The sequence below is a fragment of the Podarcis gaigeae genome (assembly GCF_964106915.1).
Source record: "Podarcis gaigeae genome assembly, chromosome: 1".
Taxonomy (NCBI): domain Eukaryota; kingdom Metazoa; phylum Chordata; class Lepidosauria; order Squamata; family Lacertidae; genus Podarcis; species Podarcis gaigeae.
This window is the reverse complement of record NC_139678.1, coordinates 135,092,184-135,114,048: the sequence shown is the minus strand read 5'-3', so window position 1 is coordinate 135,114,048 and position 21,865 is coordinate 135,092,184. Positions and strand designations below refer to the sequence as shown.

The 21,865-nt window shown below is 43.8% G+C and overlaps 1 protein-coding gene and 1 long non-coding RNA gene across 3 annotated transcripts in view; one reads left to right on the top strand and one right to left on the bottom strand.

Annotated features, from left to right (window-relative positions):
* The window catches only part of LOC310833961, a 38,446-nt gene that overhangs the window by 2,372 nt on the left and 14,209 nt on the right, over positions 1 to 21,865 (top strand). The window contains exon 1 of one of the 2 annotated variants that reach the window (XR_014559019.1): positions 17,400 to 17,523. The exons of the other annotated variant lie outside the window; for it this stretch is intronic. This is a non-coding gene — a long non-coding RNA (uncharacterized lncRNA). Of the gene's footprint in view, positions 1 to 17,399; positions 17,524 to 21,865 lie in introns of those variants that run through there. 2 annotated transcript variants of the gene reach the window in all.
* Positions 16,066 to 21,865, bottom strand: part of ABCA12 (ATP binding cassette subfamily A member 12) — a 121,278-nt gene continuing 115,478 nt past the window's right edge. Inside the window, exons 51-54 of the mRNA XM_083702351.1 lie at positions 20,248 to 20,340; positions 18,063 to 18,168; positions 17,337 to 17,474; positions 16,066 to 16,487 (exon numbers count right to left, since the gene is read on the bottom strand). Coding sequence (XP_083558477.1) covers positions 16,368 to 16,487; positions 17,337 to 17,474; positions 18,063 to 18,168; positions 20,248 to 20,340 — 457 coding nt within the window. The 3' untranslated portion in view covers positions 16,066 to 16,367. The remainder of the gene's footprint in view (positions 16,488 to 17,336; positions 17,475 to 18,062; positions 18,169 to 20,247; positions 20,341 to 21,865) is intronic.

Genomic DNA, 21,865 nt, shown 5'->3' with positions numbered 1-21,865 from the left:
TACAAGCAATAATAAAAACATGATAAATGATTACAACTTAAAAACAAAAATAAAATACAACATTAAAATAATGGAACATTAAAATATTAAAATGTAGCCTCACTGCAGGAGAAGGAAAGAAAAAAAGAAAGAGAGGGAGGGAATCAAATTGGCTCCAAGCCAAAGGCCAGGCGGAACAACTCTGTCTTACACACCCTGCGGAAAGAAATCAGATCCTGCAGGGCCCTGGTCTCATGAGGCAGAGCGTTCCACCAGGCCGGAGCCAGAGTTGAAAAGGCCCTGGCTCTGGTTGAAGCCAATCTAACTTCCTTAGGGCCCGGGACCACTAGGGTGTTGCTATTTATGGACCTTGAGGCTCTCTGTGGGGCATACCAAGAGAGGCGGTCCCATAGGTACGAGGGTCCTAGGCCGTGAAGGGCTTTGAAGATCAAAAGCAGCACCTTAAATCTGACCCTGTACTCCACCGGGAGCCAGTGCAGCTTGAAAAGCACTGGGTGAATATGCTCCCATGGCAGAGACCCCATGAGGAGCCTCGCTGCAGAATTCTGCACCCGCTGGAGTTTCTGGGACAGCTTCAAGGGCAGCCCCGCATAGAGCGAATTACAGTAGTCAAGCCTGGAGATGACCGTCGCATGGATCACTGTGGCCAGGTTGGGGCGGGAAAGGTAAGGGACCAACTGCTTGATGCGGCGAAGGTGGAAAAATGTCGCCTTGGCTGTTGGTGTAACTTGTGCCTCCATGGAAAGGGAGGCGTCAAGGATTACACCCAAACTCTTAACGGAAGGCAATGGCACTAATTGGGCCCCCGCAAGAGAAGGGAGTTGGTCCCTCATCCCCATGCCATCCCGACCTAGCCATAGGACCTCTGTCTTCAAAGGATTTAGTTTCAACCGGCTCCCACGTAACCATCCAGCCACAGCTTCCAAGCATCTGGTCAGTGCGTCTGGGGCTGAGTCAGGATGGCCATCCATCAGCAAATAGAGCTGAGTGTCATCAGCATATTGGTGACAGCCCAGCCCAAAGCTCTGGACAATCTGGGCAAGGGGGCGCATAAAGATGTTAAAAAGCATCGGGGAGAGAATTGCACCCTGCGGCACTCCACACACCAAGGAGTGGCGCGACGACATTTCCCTCCCTAGTGCCACCCTCTGTCCTCGACCAGAGATAAAAGAGCACAACCAGTTACGGGCTATGTCCTGTATCCCCACATTGGCGAGGTGGTGGTCCAGAAGATCATGATCGACCATGTCAAAGGCTGCTGACAAATATAAAAGGATCAGCAGTCCTGTCCCGCCTCGATCCAGTTTTCTACGGAGATCATCTGTTAGGGCAACCAGAGCCGTCTCCGTCCCAAAACCAGGACGGAAACCAGACTGAAATGGATCTAATGCCGATGTTTCCTCCAGAAACCTACCAAGCTGTTCAGCAACCGCTCTCTCAATTACCTTACCCAGGTATGGAAGATTTGAAACTGGGCAGTAATTGGATAGGTCTAAGGGATCTAATGAAGTTTTCTTTAAGAGTGGACACACCACTGCTTCCTTCAGTTCCCCTGGGAATGTCCCCGTGTCAAGGGACAAATTGATAATTTCAACTAGGGGGGTCCGTGCAACATCTGGACACACCCTAATCAGCCAAGACGGGCACGGATCAAGGAGGCAGGTGGTGGGCCTACCAACTTGGAGGAATCTATCCACATCAGTAGGGAGTATCCGATCGAAATGGTGCAACACTGGACCTGAAGTCAGTCGAGGGGCCTCCAGTTCAGTCATTGTATCTAAATTGGCAGGGAGGTCACGGCGGAGCAACAGGACTTTCTCCGCAAAAAAGCTCACGAATGCCTCACAGCTGTGGGTCGATTTTGTGCTTAAATTTGGTTGTCCTCCTAAGGACGTTATTGACCTAGAATCATAGAATCATAGAGTTGGAAGAGACCACAAGGGCCATCGAGTCCAACCCCCTGCCAAGCAGGAAACACCATCAGAGCACTCCTGACATATGGTTGTCAAGCCTCTGCTTAAAGACCTCCAAAGAAGGAGACTCCACCACACTCCTTGGCAGCAAATTCCACTGTTGAACAGCTCTTACTGTCAGGAAGTTCTTCATAATGTTTAGGAAGAGAGCTAGCGGGCGAGAGCTAGCGGGCGGGCGAGAGCTAGCCCGGGCGAGAGCTAGCGGATGCAATGGAAGCTGCAAAGTAAGATTTCTTCGCAGCTTTCATAGCCATCTCATAGGCTTTCATTAGCGTCCTATAAGATGTTCTTGAGGCTCCGTCACGAGTCCGTCGCCATACTGGCTCTAGCCGTCTGAGATCCCGCTTCATTTTCCAGAGCTCCTCAGTAAACCAAGGGGCCTGGTTTCGACGGGGTCGCAGAGGGCGCGATCTCATCAATGGCTGCCAAGATCTGGTTATTCCAGTCATCTAATGAGTCGCCAGGAGGAGGTCATCTAATGAGTCGCCAGGAGGAGCAGGGTTCCGCAAGGCTTGTCGGAATCTATCAGGATCCATCAGTTTTCACGGACGAGCCCAAATAGGTTTGCCACCCGAGCCGGGGAGGAGTGGGAAGTCAATCTTGGCTTTCAGAGCGTAGTGATCAGACCATGGCACTTCCACAGCGGGGAGCATGATCACATCTATGCCAGCCCCAAAGATCAGATCCAGCGTGTAGCCTGCTTGATGAGTGGGGCCCAAAACAAACTGGGAGAGCCCTAGTGTTGCCATGGAAGTCACTAGGTCCAGAGCCTGTGAGGATGGAGCGGCATCGGCATGGACGTTGAAGTCTCCCAAAACCAGTAGGTTTGGGAACTCCAAGGCCCAGCCCGCCACTACCTCCAGCAGGTCTGACAGGGTGGCTGCAGGTGTGCTGGGTGGTCGGTACACCAGCCAGACAGCCAAGCTCTCCTTGGTGTCCCACACGAGACCAACACATTCAATGCCGGAGATCGCCGGTGATGGCGATGCCCTGAAAGAGCAATCCTCCCGGAATAACAACGCTACTCCTCCCCCCCGACCCACAGTCCGCGATTGATGGAGGACAGAGAAACCTGGGGGTGTTATCTCATGTAGGGAGACTACTTCGCCTTCCCGTACCCAGGTCTCCGTCACGCAAGCCAGGTCAATCCCCTGCGAAACAAAAAAGTCACGCATGGTGGTGGTTTTGTTGCCTACGGACCTGGCATTGCACAGCACCAATGACGGAGGTGTGTAATCCTTGCTCTCCCTACCCTCATTCCTTGGGATGGAGCGTAGATTGGAAGGGGTTCAAGGATCACTGCATCTCATTTTTTTTTATATAATAATATTTATTAAGTTTTTGTTTACACAATAAAAAACATACATCATAACATAGTATTTTCCAATATCCACATTTCATTCTCATCTTTGGACTTCCTCACATCTCTTGTTCCTGCATCCTAAACTCATAAGTTTTACTAGCAAATTATTAACTAGCAAAGAGGATCACTGCATCTCAAAACCCTTCGCCAATAGAGATATCTAGCCCCACCGTCATTCCTCCCTAGCCCTTCAATTGTGGAAATCCCAGATCCCATTTTTAGATGAATGTCTTCCCTTGAGGGAAGTTGCTTCTGGTGTAGGAGCTTCAGTGTGATAAATATATTTTTGAATCAGCTTTTGGGGGATGTGTGGGGGTGGAGGCAAGGGTCCCCTTCTTCCCAGGGCAAGCCTTACCATTAGGCATGTGAGACAATCACCTAAAGTGGAAGCCCCCTGGCCATTCTCCTCCGTTGGGCATCAGAGCTATGTGTGCCAATGGCACAGCCCTCACCTGCAGCTGCCAGGTGTCTTGGAAGATGCTGTCCTGTCGCCACTGATGAAGCAAGAGTGGGCAGACAGTCCAGCCAGCCTCTGTAGATGGAACGGGAGAGGGAGCAGGATTTCATCATTTGCCTCCGGCAGCAAAATGTCTTGAACCAACATTGCTTCTTCCATTCAGGCTGAGCTTGAAAACAGACCCACTCCATTGTTTCAGAGGGAATCGGTTGGGATCAGACCGACCATGCAGTGGGGGGAAGTGACTTGCTCCTGGTTGCATCATGGGGTGGAAGATGGATGAAGGCAGGAACTGGTGTCTGAATGTTAACAGCAAGAAAGAAGCTCCATTTGAGGCTCTGCTTCGGGAATTAAAATGGGATTCAGGGACAGATCCAGCATGGCTGAACCACTTTGACTACACTCCCCACTGCCCACTCAGCAGGCAGGCTTGTGTGGTCCCTGTCTCGCTCCAGGCCTTTTTTGGTGGAACCTATGCTGGTGTAAGTTACACAGCCCCACTGATCTGGGGCAAGGGTTACACTTACATACTTCCAAGCCAAGTTTGTGTCTTTTGTTGTTAAATCATAGACCACAATGTCTTTCTAGCAGGCTTCCAGTCAATCCCATTTACGAATAATGAACTCCTTCTCCAAGTCTGGGTCTTTATGGGCCCAAAATGTCACAAGGGAGGGGTACCAGCAGGCTTGGCGGAACCCCAAGGTTAACTGAGATAGAAAAGGGGTACAGCCTCTCCCCTAAGGACTAGAACCCACTGGGCAGGAAATGCTGACTGACCTTACAAGTAGGGGTGTCAATTTGAATAAAATATTGGGAAGACCCTGGCAAGCCCCACACTTCATAATCAATCACATGACACTGTGCACACAAAACATTTGAATGGACTGACCCCCTCAAATATTTTATTGGGGGACTGAAGGGACCTTGGCCCTTAGGAGTTGGCTCCTATGCTTACAAGAAAAAGTGGGGTGGAGGTGGGAAACGGAACAGAGTATGCTCAGAGGGGGCATGGCAACATTTGCTCCAAGTCCCACATGTTACCTCCTTGTGTGTGGTCCTGGAACACGGCAGTGGTCAGAGTTCAGACAAAAGTACTTATTTGCTGGTGCAGCAATTCTTACGTTGAGATTGAAAGGAGAAAATAACTGAGAAGCATTTACAAAGAAGGACATTTTTCTTCTCTCTAGAATTACATGGTATATCCAAATTAATACAGAGGCAGTGCCTTGTGATTTATGTTGGTATAATAAATAACAGCAACCACATATTGCTTTGTGTATGATTAATGAGACTTATTTGTGTGTGGGGGGGGTTCATTGTAAATAAACACACTTTCAAAGCAGGCTAATTTTGTTCATGTGGCTTGTGCTGCTAAACCACATACCATGAATTCTTTCTCGTAACCTCACCCCAGTGTAATACCTAAAGGCATGTCCAGAGAAGAATAATTTAAAAAATGCTTAATGCTGTTTTAGCACTGGTGCTGACTCAGCACCAGGAAAATACCACATTGTGTTCCCTTGTCATGGAGCTGGGGGTTAACCTTGTGGGTAAAAGCAAAAAAGCCGTTCGCTGCTTCCTTTCTTTTTAACAAAATGGGGAGCATGCACAGAAATGTCAGAGAAGGTAAGCACACAGCTTTTAAAGAAAGCAAATTAAAGCTGCAAAATGCAGGGCATTGTTGCAGCAACGGAACAGCCTTATTAATGTGAATATTCACCACTTTTTTTAAAAAAAAAAAGAAGTTTAAATGACCACCTAGTCCAGCGGGAAAGTATTAAACCTTTACAGAAATAACAAATTGAGGAAATGAGTGGAAGAAACTGTTGGGTACAAGCAAGCTTGAAGGCCTCCAGTCAGTAAAGGGCAGTGCTGAGACTAAGAGAAAGTCCAGCACCCCTCTCTCCTGCTCTCGCTCTCCTCATTTTCTGGCGCAAGGGGGCTCTGAAGGTGTCCTCCTCATACCTTCTGCGTAGAGTAGAATCCAAAGCCATCCTTGTGCATTTGAAGAACCTGTAAACAAATATCTCCCCCCCATGGAATTCCTGTGCTAATGTTTAATGAGAATGGGGTTTAACTGGGGTGGGTGTTGTTTTATTTGGGGGGGGGGTGTTGTTTAAAATTGTTCTTAAATGTTATATGTTAATTTGTATTCTGTAGTTTTATTTTTATTTTGTAGTTTAGTAATTTGCTTGATGGTTGTGGCAGTCATTATTTATTGTAATTGTTAATAGTGAATTTCTGTCTAATTACTGGTATTTGTTGATATTTAATTTTATTGTATGCTATTGTGGGGAATCCAGCCAGATGGGCAGGGTATAGATAATAAAATTGTTGTTGTTGTTGTTGTTGTTGTTGTTGTTGTTGTTGTTGTTGTTGTTGTTGTTGTTGTTGTTGTTACTGTTCTAATAGGTTAGTGAATATTGCTTTGTTGTCTATATTATAGTTATGTTTCTATGATTCTTTGTATTGGATCAGATTGTGTGTTGTGACCTTGTTGTATATTTTGTTGTTGTTTTTTGTAAACTGCTTTGTATATAGGAATATAAAAAGGTGGTATGTAAATTAAAAGAGAAATGAAAAATGCCCCCCCCCCCTTTTAAGCAATGCTTGTGATGTGTGAATGAGAGAGAAAAGGTGTTGGGACTGATTTAACTCTGGGCAGCTCCAACTTCCAAGCCTGTAAACTCTGGTTACATCTAGCGACGATTTTTTTATCTTTTTAAAACTACCAGAATCTACAAATACTAGAGAATCTCATCGATCACGGCATGCTTCTGCCCGTGAACACCTGCAGATGTGCCACTGGCAAGCGGATGATCTATATGTTAATTTTGCAACGTACCTTTTTGGGAGGGAGGGGGGCAAATAGATGACTTTCGCTTAGGGCATACAGCTTTATTTGCACTGCAGCTTTATATATTGCATTTTATCTTCCCTTTCTTCCATCTTTGAAGCTCATCATGTGCATGTTTATTTGACGTAAACCCCACTGAGTGCAGTTGGCCTTACTCTGAAGTAAGCGTGCATAGGATGGATACCTGAAGGCATTCGACAAGGCAGCCTTCCTAACAAATAAGGGAAATGTAACAGTAAGAGAAATAACAACATAAAAGGCATCATTTCATTAAATCCTGTGCGGTTGATATGGTGGGAGTGGGTGGGGTGGGGGGAACCTGTAGACATGGAAACCATGGTTTCTTATAATGATTTGTGACCTTTAAATTATTATTATTTCAATTTTTATCCAACCATTCCTCCCAAAGGAACACAGGCAGCCACACAGCATCTCAGATAAACACACGAAACGTAAACAATAAAAATACATGTCAAGATTGTCAAAAATAAACATTTCACGCCTGCCAAATCAAGCATCTTTATCTACTGAGTGCTTGAGTGAGCAGAAATGTTTTCAACTTCTTTTGGAACGATGAGGGCAAACACCATCACTGGGGAGGGGATTCCAGAGCTGGGGGCGGGGGCAGCCACTGAGAAAGCCCCGCCATGGCAGGATTATTGCTTTTTCTCAGTGTAGTGTTACATATAAGACTGGCATACCTCTGATTCCAACCGTTTGGCATATCTTTGGTAAAATGCAGCACTTGACACCTTGTGCCAATCACTGAAATGTGTTGCAGATGCATTTTCCTTTTGCTAATTTACTCACACACTTGGCCGTCAGGGGTGGAAGCAATAAGCCAACGAGGATCACACTGCTAAACCATCTGAAAAAAGCTGGTCTGGTGCAAGAAAAACAAACTTTCCCGACTTTTGGAGTTCCCTTATCACAAAGACATTATTCATAACTATAAAACAAAGACAACTGTGATGCAGCTGGTTAGGAGATAAATAGACTGCCAGGAAAGGTAGACAAGTAAATCTATCACCTGTACTGCTCAGGCAGAGCCTGGATATTAATGCTGGGATGTTACGCTTTAGAGCCTCAAAAACAGTAAGGGACACTGGAAAGGAAAACCTCTCAAGAAATCAGCTCTTTCATAGTTGGTGAGTTTCTCCAGAAGTTGAAAACAGTAGTATGTATTACTATTTCGGTACTTAACTGTAAGCAATTAGGCTTACAATGAATAAATGTAATTACTACTATGACTGCTTCTGACAAATGGAGACTGAACAGTGCATGCCGATGTCCCCAGCTTAAACTTCATCTTCACCATGATTTCACCTCTATAAGCTGCTACTCTCTTGACCTCAGTTCCCCCTCCCAATTTACAATGCGGTGGGGAAGCAGTAATAACACGGACCTATCTTACAGGGTTGTTTTTTGGATTACAAAATAATGTATGCAAAGCCCTTTGTGTGCTCAAAGGTGGTACAGAAATGTGAAGTATTATGCGCTTAATGTATGGCAATTTCTGCACAGCACAAAGGGCTTATAAAAATAATAATAAAAGAGTCCAAATAAACAAGCTCAAGATAATCCACACACCCATTTCCTTCCACAGAAGGAGCTCATTGGTGCCCACAGCTGTAAGAAAATAGTTTGTCGGGCAAAGACTTGAGCATGACTAAACTTGCTTGCAAGGATCCTGTATCAACATCTGAGGTCACTCAGAAGCAATTTTGAAAAGCAGCAGTTCGAGGCCCAGCCTGCAGTTTGAGACCTACTGCCTGTTGTAGCAAAATGCACCAATGCTTCCTCTGATGAAAGCACTGAAAGGACTCTTGGTTTTTAACATTTTGTAATTTGGTTGGAAAGCGGGGGGGGGGGGGGAACTATAGGTAAAATAAAACAATAAAACACAAAGATGGCTTGCTAAAGCCATGTGGTCTAAGCATGACACACCCAGCTTAGATATCCTTACTGGTAGGGTTCACATGGTGGAAATGAGAGAACACAAATAGCTTTGTAACCCTTCCTTCTAAGGTGAGGGTGTCGGACCTAGCTAAACCTGACAGGACAACTTGCTCTATGATCTTAACCCTTTATGCATAAATTATATTGGCTGTATGGGGCTGGATTTATCCAATAGGGAGTTCTGAGTTAAGCTATTTTGAACTCAACCTGTGATGCACACTGTCAAATGCATAAAGTGAAAAGGCCTCTTTGCTATGAAGATGTTGTTGTCTGTGCATGCGTTGCTACATCAGACTAAAAATGGTGTGGCGGTTTGGTTCAGAATGAGACTAGCATATTAATAGGTGCCTTGTGCTACACGGTGACTCAGTGTTTTCATTTCGGATGACAAAAGTCACATATTTGTATATGCCAGCAAATGCAAATAAGGCTTGGAACAGGTAAAACAAATGCCTTTTCTGTCATGTACTATCATTTTATACCACCCTAAGCACTCCCTACATAAATAATCATAACTCTGTATATTCCATGCTCTGTAGCAGAGAATGTATTTCAGACATGTACTGCTTACAGCGGCTGCAGACTTGAGTGGGGTTGTGATCCTGCATAGCATCATGCTGGCACGTTGTGGGCACAGTGGCTCATTTGCCCTGTGCACACCTCCAGGTTCAATTGGTCTAGGATCCCGCAGGGATAGGAGAATCACCTCATAGATAAATGTTAAGTTATTAAAAGCTTTCCCAGCACTTTAAAGAAGAACTCTAATTTGATATGAAGTCCACAGTTTCCCCCCCAAAAGTGCTTTCAAGAAATCTGAAATGACAGTGCACTTATCTGCACAGTTTGAAGGTTGTTAAACTATCATTTAATTTTGACAGCAAAGGATGGCTTAAGCTCTAAGGTACACCGAAGACAATCCTGTTTAAATGAACTCCAGATCAGATTTCAATAGACCCGTCTGGATTTAGTGCCTAAATAATCTTCTGCTTTGAAGGCAAGAGCACAATCCATTGGGGGCAGTGAGGGGCGGGGGATAAACCAAGATGGAGAAAACCCCCCAACAACAACCAGCCACAAGGAGGGTCTAAACTGGCTGTTGCATTTTAACAGTAACTAACACATAACCAGCAGAGAGTTATTTGGGAATAAAGTGAATGCCCAGTGATTTGGTGGAGCAAGAACCTTGGGTGGCAGGGAGGCACATCTCCAGAACTTTTTTTGCATCAGTGATGACACCATATGCAGGATCACCGTCTTGCCATGTTGGCAGGTTGGAATACAGGACATTTAGTATTCAATGAATTGCTGGCAGCACAGATATTTAGGACCCAAGTTGTTTAGGGATCTATATGTCAACAAAAGCATCTTGAATATGTCAACATAAGTATGTACATACATACACACATATATGAGTGAACAATGTGACCACCATTTTTGGACTCTACTTAGGTGCATGGCTGGGGCACTGCCATGGCCAGCTCTTGCACTTCAAAAATGACCACAACACCACCGTCGACCACTGTTCAAATTTCCTTTCCCTCCTCCATTATGTTTTTCATTTGTTATAGAGCTTCACCCTTTCCTTGTCCCTGCATATTTTTAATACGAAGCAGATTTTATAATGCAAAACCACCCCCAAACCAATAAAAGGCCACAGTATGACCAGTATGATTGCATCATAGAGTACTCCTCCCTTTTACTTACTGAACTCTTCAAGGTGTTTTTTAAGCCCAGTCCCTCCTTCTAGAATATATGTTTTTAGCCAAATACAACAAATTAGATTCACATGCTAAGAACCAGTGCGATAACACCATAGAGTCTTTCTCCTATTGCACCTTGAGCTCTTCAGGTTTTGTTTTTTTAAAAAAAACAACCTCTCCTCCTTTTTCCTAGTAGATGCCCTTCTATAGCATGTTTTTAGCCAAATGCAACTTAAATTATATATACATGCTACCAGTTTTATACATATATATAAAATTCAGATTCAGATAGTTATTCTGTTTACAAAAGCAACTTCCACCTATTGGCTGTGCTTGTTTTGCCTCCAGCACCTCTGGAAGTCCACATATATAAAATCCAGCATACATTGAGCCAAATCATGAGAGAGAGAGAGAATATCTTCGAGGAGCTGAGAGTGATGGCTGGAGGGAAGGAAAGGAGTATCTTGAAGGGAAATGTCTCAGAAACAAATTATTTATTCAAGTATAAAAACTGATTTGGACACGGTACTTACGTGATCAAGGCACTCTGAAAAGAAAGGATTGCAAGCTTGTTCATCAACAAATCATTGGAGTCTCATTTACCTACGCTTGTGTCTGGAGTGTAACATCACAAATTGCAGGTGCTCCATACAAAAAAGACACAAGAAACTAAATGTCAGAGAGAAATCTAGGCTAGAACCTCCGCCCCAACACTAAATTTTCTAGGCATAGTGATTCATTTATTTTGGGCATGGAGGGGCTATCCCCAATCGATTGAGCCCAATCGTTGTGACCAGAGGTAACCTGTGATGCTACACTTAGCATGTAATAAAAGGGAGATGCCACCTGAAGTACCAAATTAGCCCAAAGAGGCAAATCAACTTCAATCAATTCATGTCACCATTGTGAGTCAATTACTAAATGTCTACTTGACATCTTTAGCCTTGGACCTTTCTAGCCATTGAACAAGGTACAAATCTTCCTCACTTGCATTTGTGATTTACAAGAGTGTCCTTCAATCAACCATCCTCTTCTAATTAACATTTAGAGGCCACATGATTCATCTAGTTGACACTCATTTCTCTCCTATTCCCTGAAAAATGCTCTAGCACTGTGAAGTTCTCAAGTTAGATAATGTGGAAGGGAGCAGAGGTCAAAGGCTTATTGATGGAAAAGAAATGAGGGCTTCAGGACCACAGTGATCAGTAGTGGTGGGAAAAGAGAGACTGATGAATTTCAGTCAGTAAAGTATGAGTTCTTCTGCTGCGCTGAAGTGAAAGACATGTTTGCACAAGACTTCTGCCAGAGGAGAATCACACAGAAATGACAGCTGTGCCACAATTGTTTCAGTGTATCCTAGGGAACTTCTACAACTTTGGTCTTTAGCTACTGGGGTCATGGCTAATAAATAGGTTGTTGCACTCTGTTTTTAAGTGGTTCACACCAACGGTATCATCAACATTTGTATTTACCTCTTTTTTTTTTTAGAGAAGGGGCAGCGAGTCGGAAAAGAGAAGAAATAACGAGGACATATGTGACAGAGTTGTACATTCCCCTCAGATGAGGCATGAGACCAACATGTGGAGCAAAGCTTCTGAGATGCTAGATAGATAGATGCTAGATAGATACATGATAGATGATAGATAGATAGATGATAGATTAGAGAGATAGATGATAGATAGATAGATAGATAGATAGATAGATAGATAGATAGATATAGATAGATGATAGATGATAGATGATAGATAGATAGATGGTAGATAGATTTGATTGATTGTATGATGCCCCATACCTACAGATCAGTTCACAACATATCACAATAAAAAACACAAAATACAAAAAAGAAGAAAACCCAATAACCCCTCCATCCACAACACATTTTAAAAGGCATCAGATATCAATCAGCCAAAGGCCTGTTTTCTAAAGGTGTACAGTGGTACCTTGGTTTACAACCATAATCCGTTCCGGAGGATGTAAATCAAGGTGCACTTTCACCAATGGGGCCTCTCCCCCAAAAAAGGTTGTAATCCAAAAAAATGGGTTGTAAACCAAAAAAACGGACATGCACTTCTGGGTTTGATGTGGTTGTGATCCAAAATGGTGGCAAACCAAGGTACCACTATATATTGAAAGTGCCAGCCAAACCTTCCTGGGGAGATATTTGAAGCAGCCTTGGGGTGATGGTCTGAGGCAAAGCAAACTGGCTCCAAGGGTTCAGAACCTCTTCAGTACCTCAGGAGAGCTTGAAAAGTGGGTTAAAGAAAACCCTAGTTGTTTCTTTTTGAACTCTCCCAGAAGCTCTCCATGAATGGGAAATGCCAGGCAGAGAGAAGTCAGAAAAGGGTGAGTGTGTACTTCTCTCCCAGCCCCCTGTGGGAAGGGCTGGTTTGAAGCCTGCTGATTTTTTAATACATAAATCCCTAACCTCTGCATCTATCTCTCTGAATTTTAGGGGGATCTTTATGCTATGGATTGCCCTGTGCTCTGTGAGGAAGGGTGGGTTGCCATATTTTGAAGAGCAGTAAGAGGACACATTGACTGACTTCTGTTTTTAACTATGGATTGCTATGACGACTCTACCCAAGAAAAAGAGGACATGTCCTGGAAAAAGAGGACACATGGCAACCCTAATTTACTGCCCACGAGGAAAACAACACATTTGAAAAGACCTAAAACTTTAAAGACACCTATCACAAAAAGTCCTGCATCTGTTTGCCTGAAATTTGGTAGGCTTCATCCCCTCCAAAGGTCCTATTATTCCTGAAAATTTTATCAAAACCAGCTAACGTGTTTGTTTTTTTAAAAAAAGATCTAGGCATTTGTTGTTGTCCTCCTATAGTCAATGTGGAACAGATCTAAGGCTTTGAAAAACAAGGCAAGGCAACTTTTGTGTCAGACCAGAGATGAAACACACGTCACAGAGATGAGTGAGATAACCCTATATCTGAGAGAACAAGGTGGGTTCTATATGCTAATAAATTAAAAGTGAGTTCCATGTTTTAGGTTGGAGATAACAGTGTTTGTTCTATGACACAAGGGCAAATGCATTTATATGAACAAAATGCAGGGCTTTTTCAGCTGGAACTCACTGGAACTCAGTTCTGGCCCCTCTCAGGTGGGTGCCATTGTCATTATAAGAGAACAAGGGAAGGGTTCATGGTGAGCCCCAGCACCTCTTTTTCTAGAAAAATAGCACTGACAAAATGTAACCCCAGAGTTGTTGTTGGGCAAAGCTACTCAAGAGTCAAAACAAAAAAAATCCTTCCAGTAGCACCTTAAAGACCAACTAAGTTAGTTCTTGGTATGAACTGACTAGATTTTTCATATTCGACATTCATTCCCACTGATAGTCTAGATAAAAGTTCTGGGAATACTGATTTTGGTCCTAGTGCCTTTGGAAGACAGAAGACCTGAAGCCACCTTGAAAAACTGTTTCGCTGAAGGCAATCTGCTGGAAAGAGCCTCAGTTGGTTTAAAAGACAGAGGCCAAAAGGTTGCGCTTTACAATAAAGGCAAAGAGTAATGGTTCCTAGGGATGCTGCCTCTTGCTGATTTTTCAGTCCATCCATTCTATACTTAAACATGGTATGTTTTCTTTAAAGCTAAAACTGGCAGTCATGTGAAAGCATTGAAAGACATTATTTTCTAGTTACAGAAGTCTAAAGTGGGGGAAAGGGACACTTTTCTCTCCATCCCACATCAAATGCAAAGCCAGCCCTGGACACTGAGGATTAGGAATCGTCTGTCACCAGCAGAGCAAAGCCACTGACATCATAAAACAATGCACTGCCTGGAATGAATGATTGGATTTAAATCATTGGCATTCATGCTCTGACCCCTTTGCAGCTACAGCAAACCCACCATCAAAGGAACACTTGAGTCTATGCTGTGTGACATGCAGCCGAAAACCAACTCACAACATAGGGACAACAGTAATAATGGGAAAAGCAGAAAGTATTTCTGAATGTATCTAACACTTACTTTTCCCTCAACAAATAGCTGTTTCTGATCCTGAATCAAATTAACTTCTGTACTAAAGTACTTTGCACATGCAAATTTTCACTACAGTTTAATCAGTCTGATTTCACCACAATTTGCTTTTTGTGGGCATTTTGGGGTGTTAGAAATATCCTGGGTGCAAAATTTCTTTCACTGTCTTAGTAAATAAAAACAATTTCCTCTTATTTCTGATGTTCAGGGTAAGAGCTGATGCTTATGTACCCAAAATGATACCATTTGCACACAAGAGGGAAGCATCCATGACAGTTACCTTCATGGAAGCAAGTTTAAGACTGCATAGCTTGAAAGAGCAATTCTTGGAGGGTTAAAAAAAGTCAGTAAAGCCTCTTCTCTCTTGCACATACATAGCAAGACTAACTCAGGACCTCACTTTCTAATAATACAAAAATCAGTGTTGTAGAAAAGGTGGGATGTGTTCCCCTTTATGCTCATTAAAATAATATGGGAATAACAACAAAAAAGCAAATGATGAGGGATGGCCACTCTTCCACCTGAGCGATGCCTAGAAAGTGTGAGTCCAAGCAGTCTCCCCTTTGCCCTGCTCCTTTCCAAGGAAAAACCTGCTCTTTAGTGATAGATCAGAACAAATGTCCATCTGGGGAAAACACAAATTGTTGTTTTCTGCGGGGTGGGGGAAGCAGCAAGGCCAGAGGAGTGTGGATAAACCCGCAATCACTCTCTGTAATAGGTCTCAGCAGCAACAGGTTGCTCTGCTCCTGGATTTACACATTTTACTAGGCAAATTTATTTATTCTAAATCTGATCAAATTTTGTACAATAAAAAAGGAGCTGAATAATCTGCCTCCAGACTGAACAAAGTAAAATTATATGATATCCAATTTATTCTATAATATATATTGCATATTATATCCAATTTATTATCAAATTATATTATATCCAATTTATTTCTGATTTTTTAGAGGATTGATAGGATCACAGAATTGTAGAGTTAGGTCCAGCACCCTGCAAAGCAGGAATCTCAACACACAACCCCCCATCTCAGATGAAACCATACTAGTCCCTGGTTAGCTTTGCAAATGCGCTAGCAGTTTCATTGCTGCACCATTAAGTTGGGTAAATTTCATAATATCTTGGCAAGAACAAAGATGGTAGAAGACAAGAGAGTGTATCAGTATGGATATGGGAGCTACACCAGGGGGACTTTGCACCTTTGGGAGCCTTGCTGGAAACCTTCCATTGATTAGGAAACTTATTTTTCTTCTTAGAAGGAATCTGACAACCAAATTCTGCTCCATCAGTCCAAGAAAATTTCATTCTACACTTCCTTCGTCTGGCCACTCTTCAGGAAAATTTATATGGTGCTTCATGTTTTATATATGGGGCTAACCAAAGATCATGTGATGCAGGTAGCACTGTGGTCTAAACCACTGAGTCCAGGGCTTGCCGATCATAATCCTTCTGAAGGAGTGAGCTCCTGTTGCTCTCTCCCAGCTCTTGCCAACCTAGCAGTTCGAAAGCATGTCAAAAAGTGCAGGTAGATAAATAGGTACCGCTCCGGCAGGAAGGTAAACAGTATTTCCGTGCACTGCTCTGGTTTTGCCAGAAGCGGCTTAGTCATGCTGGCCACATGACCCAGAAGGTGTACGCTGTCTCCCTCGGCCAATAAAGCGAGATGAGTGCCGCAGTCCCAGAGTCGTCTGCAACTGGACTTAGCTGTCAGGGGTCCTTTACCTTTTTTTTTTAACCAAAGATCACAGAAATTAAAAGGTAACGACTTTGGATTTTAAATAATTTTATTTAATACTGACGTAATCCCTGTACACAGCAAAGCATTAGCTTATGACCCTGAATGCAGAAGAGTTGTTTTCATCTAGCGGATATGGTACTTGGAGGAAGGAAGTTCCCAAGCACACAGGGCAACATGCACAGGAAAGTGTCTATACATAATGAGCACAGAAGCCAATGCAGAGGAAACAAGTTAAAGACCAATCTGATATAAGGATAGGTGTTTCCATCCAGGGTTCTAGTGTTCAGGATTCCAAAATGAATACCTAAAATATCTTGAGAGAATAAAACCTTAGTAAAGAGCAGTTACGTTAGAATCTTGGCTGCTTAAGTCAGAGCTATCTGAGGTTATGTCTGAACTTGCATCCGAAACATCCGGGTCACCTTGATCTTTAGCAAAGTTGATGAAAACCTAAAATGAAACAAAATATATGAAATTAAATCTACCCTGCTTTATGGATTGCTTACAAATGCCTTCCCAAGGCTGGATATTCATGCGCATGTAAAGAGACTTGGCAAAACATAATATTCCACAGGCAAACTATTGTTTTTTCTATTTCCTACAGATCCCTCTGAAATTTCCTGCCTACTATATTCCTCTTTTTGTTTTAATAGCAAAATGGATTAGATGTTAAATAGAAGCCTTCATGTACTGCTTGGCTAAAGAATTCACGTTGTATCTCAGGTACACCTATATTTTTTAAAAATCTAGCTGGTATCTGACATATTGTTCCTATGCTTTGGGCTGTGAGCTTAGAATGATATAGCTGGTAAAATCTGCTTTTAGATATTCTATGTTCAGTAATGGAGCAGTTTGCAAAGGAAATACAATATATCTAAAAGATACCACCACCTGCATATACCTGCTCCAGGTGTCCCTGCCTTTGGAAGTTAGAAGGTGGGTCCAAAAGCAGGATTTTCTCTGTGGTGGTGCCCTGATTTCGGATTCCCTCCCCAGAAGCACGTGCCGGACACCAAAACTGCTATTTTCTGGGTACTTGATTAAAACTGTCATGTTCTTCAAGGCTTTTGATAGTAAATAATATTGATCTGTTGGCTTCTCTCTGATGTTTTCAGTGCTTACATGTTTAGGTTGTGTTGTGTTATTTTAGGTGTTGGTGCTGTATACTATTATTTATAAAGACAATCAAATTGCTAGCTGCTTTGGATGCCTAGAAAGGCAAGGTAGACATATTTAAGATAAAAATAAACACATACATAAATACATGTATAGCATAATTGGACAAGTATCATTCCATACCTCTTCTAGAGTTGTTTGACTCACTGAGAAGTGCCTGATTTTGAAGACTTCTTTGTTTGCTTCCAGCATTTGAAAGATGTTTGCTACACCTCCTGCAGACACTGGGACATGATATTCCACCATATTCAGTTGATGGTCCTGTACCAATAAGAAGATTTGCTGCTAGTGAATGCCAGATTCAGAGGGGGTAGGCACTGTTTATCTTATTGATTGATAGCTATCCTCATGAGCTCTGGCCCCTTTGTGTGCTCGTGTTTATTCCTCTGTACGGCCTCCTTTTTCCAATGCTTCTGTTGCTGATTCTGGATCTTCACACAACAGTTATGCAAGGAGCACCAGAATCAGTTAGGTCTAATGTTACTAGCTGCTATTGATCAGGAAGATGTTTCAAATGTTGGTTCTCTCATTTTGTCACTGACATGATAGATCGATTCAGTCATGAGCTTGCAGAGGAACTATGTAAAATCTTACACCTCAGTTCCCTTGCCTTTATAATAAGAAGGTAATATTTGGCTGGTGCTGTTAAATCATGGAAGTACTTTAATGATAGCATTGCTGAAATAACTCAAAACACTTTAAAAATTCTGATAGTGCTCAAATGCATTCAAAACTATTTGCCCTCATTCTTGCCAATATCTGGGTTCCGCCACTTTAGGCTGCAGGTGGATACTCAAAATATTTATCACTTCCTACAACATAATGCCCTGCACATTCTTCTACATTTACCTTCAGATGTGTATTTGGAAAGGTCAATTGCAAAAATTCTGTCAGCTTTTCTATACTGTCGGAATTATTATTCAAATGCATCTTCACGGTGAAACCTTTTCCAAATCTGGGGGGATAAAAGGGAATAAATATTTTATGGAATGTAAAAGAGGTTTAAAAACTAGAATCAAGCAGTCCTTCTAGGACACCAAACAAAAACTATTTTAAATTCTTACAATAACTGCAAGGACATTAGGGATAAATCTGGCCACTGTCAATGTGCAGAAACTCCCATGTCAGGGATAGTCAACATGTAGGGTCTGGAAGAAGTAAGGCGCAGGCGAACAATCTGTGCAAGAGGAAATAATATTTGCTTCAGCAGAGCTCCTTTCCTCCACCCAGCTTGCATGTACCTCACAAAATCCAGGTCACCATCCGGCGGAATAGGCTAGTGGTCAAGTATTTTACAGCCAGGACTGGATGGGGATACAGAAGGTACACACAGGTTTTAATCATTGCCTAAATGCTGCAATGTGAGTGCACTGAATGAGAAGCAGTGGGACTTTAATGAGCCTTATGCTCATCCTTCAGCATATGGGTGTTGCACCTAAAACAAAACATGCCCCAAGTATCCACACCAGGGATGGGTAATGTGTGACCCTCCAAATGAGAGCTGTATTGCATATAATTTAGAGTTTATTTTCGGGCTGACCAGAAGATGATTTACAAAACAGAGTTTGAAGTCCTGTTTCACCTCAGTCCCTTGTGTGACGAGGGCAGTTTCATTCCCATGTTGGGGCCTGAATTCCAAGTGGAAGGGATCCTAATGTTCCACATCCTCCAGATGTGCCCGGAGTTGTTCCACAACCACCTGCTCAATGACCGCTCCCCACATTAACTGGGAGGCAGCTTTTGCATGGTTGAGCGCAGCCCCCCCCCCCAACTATGAGACTCCCAGCAAGGTAGCCTGGCTTCGCCCCCCCCCCAGCTGGGTACCTGGAGGTTCCCGCCTAGCCTCAACAATTAACCAATCCTGGCTGGGGGGGGGGCGTTGCCAAGGGAATTGGCCAGGTAGAGTTAGGACTGCCCACACTCACAATAGAGGGTGTAACTTACCTGCTTGTCCTCAGTCGGCTCCTGAACTCCCCCCCCCCCGCCCTCCCTCAGTTTATGCCTTCTTCTGCAGTTTAAACTTCTTCTTTACAGCTATGCAGGCGCTGCTGCGGTCTTTGATGGTTGCCGTTGAGAGACCGGGAAGGAATTTCCCTGCATTGGCAGGTTTCGCCTTCCCTGTAGCAAAATGTCACAACTTTGGTGGTTTGTAGGCCTTGGGCGGAATCCTGTAGTCTCTCTTCCCTCAATGGGGGAGGCGGGGGTGAAGCGGTGACCCACGCCCCCTCCCCGAGGCGGCAATCCCAGGGTTCCCCATTAAAGGGGTTATTTTGAGGGGAGGCACTGGCCATACGCCAATGGGTTGTCAGTGCTCTCCCCTTCAATGCGGCGAAATTGGGGGTGGGCTCTCTGTTTGAAGAGACATTCTCCAGAGTCAGCCCATTCCTCACACACTTTGGATAACCCTGATGTTCCCCAGATCCCCAGCTGGGGACTGGGAGGGATAAATGCCCAATGCCTAAGCCAAGGTCTTCCTACATCTGAAAGTTTAATAAAGCTGTGGCCAATTTTAATCCCATAACACGTTGTCAGGTGTCATTATTCATTCTGGGGGTCGCCTGGGGCTTGGGGGTCTCCGTCTGTCCGCACAATCACCTTGCCCAGGAATGGAAGATTTGAGACTGGGCGATAATTGACCATAATGGCTGGGTCCAAAGATACCGCTTTTTTAAGGGAGTCCAGAAAGACTCCCTCACCACCCCATGGAGCCCTCTGGCCAGCCCAGCCTGGCTGCTATAACGAGGCAGGATGGGCAAGAATCAAGGAGAATCAGCTCATCCAACCAGCCTGTCCAAATCCTCAGAGATAACAGGTGCAGACTAACAGTGGTGTCCTGTATATGTCTACTCAGAAGAAAGCTCCATTGAGTTCAACGAAACTTACTTCTAGGGAAAAGTGCACAGGACTGCAACCGGCAATTCTCCCTTTTTTTCTTTGGCTTTGTAACAAAAACAAGTCTTCATTTCACCATTTCCTGCTCATTTGGGTCTCACAGTAAACCTACGGGAACTCTTGTGAGAGACATTTTACCAACCTGCTCTTTATATGCTGCAGTGAACCCAGGCACCGGAAACATCCATTTACCATGATCGCCAGTCTTGTGCAGAGAGCCTCACATTCTTCCATGCTGAAAAACAGAGAAAGTAGAGTAATGAAGTCCCCAAGAAGCACGAGAAGAATCTATGATGGTGAGAATGTGTGTGGAGTGGATCTCCAGTGTATTTGGAAAATGCACACAATTTGCACATCAGTCAATATTAAGCAGCATGGGATTCAGCTGTTTGACCTCCCAGGGCTTATACCTAAAGGGCTTTCCCTGGACTGTCATCCACTCTGGGCAGTGCCAAGCAGCAGCACTGCTGCATTCACAGAATCATAGAACTGTACAGTTAGAAGGGACCATGGGGGGGCATCATCTCCAACATTCCCTGCAGAATTTCCTCTCAGAGGAAAGCAGAAGCCCTCTTTGGACAAGTGAGGGCAAAAGTGTGCAGTGGGGTGGAAGTGCACATATTGGTCCCACTGCCCAAATCACTGGACGCGCCCCCTCCCCAACTCCCCAACTTTGTTTAGTGCCTGAATGTCTTCCATAATCAGGAACTGATCCCTTTCCCATCCCCACCATAGATCGTCCTTTTGTATAGCAAATCAGAACTAAGTCTGGCCTTTTTATTCCGAAAATAAATAAATAAAGTTATTAATAGAAGTTTTCCATTTTCCAAGCACCTGCCCTAAAACACAAATAACAGCTGGGGGGGGGGGATTGCCATTTCTAATCGCTGCAACGTTAAGCTTCTCTAGCTTTCCGTTTCATTAGGGGCAAGCAACACTTTCCCTCAGCTCTATAATTCTGTCTGTTCTTGAATGAGAAAGGAAGGGAACACTCCCATCTTACCACTTTGATAATGTTCCAGGTCTGTAGCAAAATGTGCAATTATTGCTTAAATAAAGGTAACAGTTTCCACCACCAAGGGCGTAAGAGTTATGGAATATGCTATGCCCCCCTCCACCTTGGGTTGCCAGAATAGTGGAGGAAGTACAGCACCCTGAGGACTAAGAAAGCTCTGTCACAACCTTCTCCAAGATGGCAGCCAGGGCTGGCCCAATACATTTTGGCCCCTGAGGTGAAGATCAACATCAGCAACGAGGGGGCGGGCGGGCGGGCAAAATAAAGGTCTCCATTGGGATCTGCTGCCCCTGTGGAGCTTGCCGCCCGCGGCAGTCGCCTCACCAGCCATGCTCTGGAATGCAATGCGCGGCTTCTGGAAGCCCATTCAGCCACTTCACTGTTGACATTTAATGACTAGCTGAAACATGGTTCCTCAGGAAAGTGTTTAGTGATGGCTCAGGTTGATACCATTTGGATTCTTTTTCCACTGCAGCTATTATAAAAGCTTGTGTGGATTTGATAACTGGATTTAAATTGCTCTTCATTTTTAGAATGGCTTTCATTTCATTTTATTGGTTAATGCAAAGGACAGTGCTTTGGTAGCAAAGAATCCAGTACAGAGATTTTAGAAACAAGCAACTAAATGAAATTAGTGGTTTAGCTTAACTTTGTGACCCTTCATTTAGTTGCTGGCTAGAAGGTTTTTGGGCAGCTGCCGAAGGGGCACCATCAAAGGACGAGGGGCTTTTAGGAGGTGTCTTTC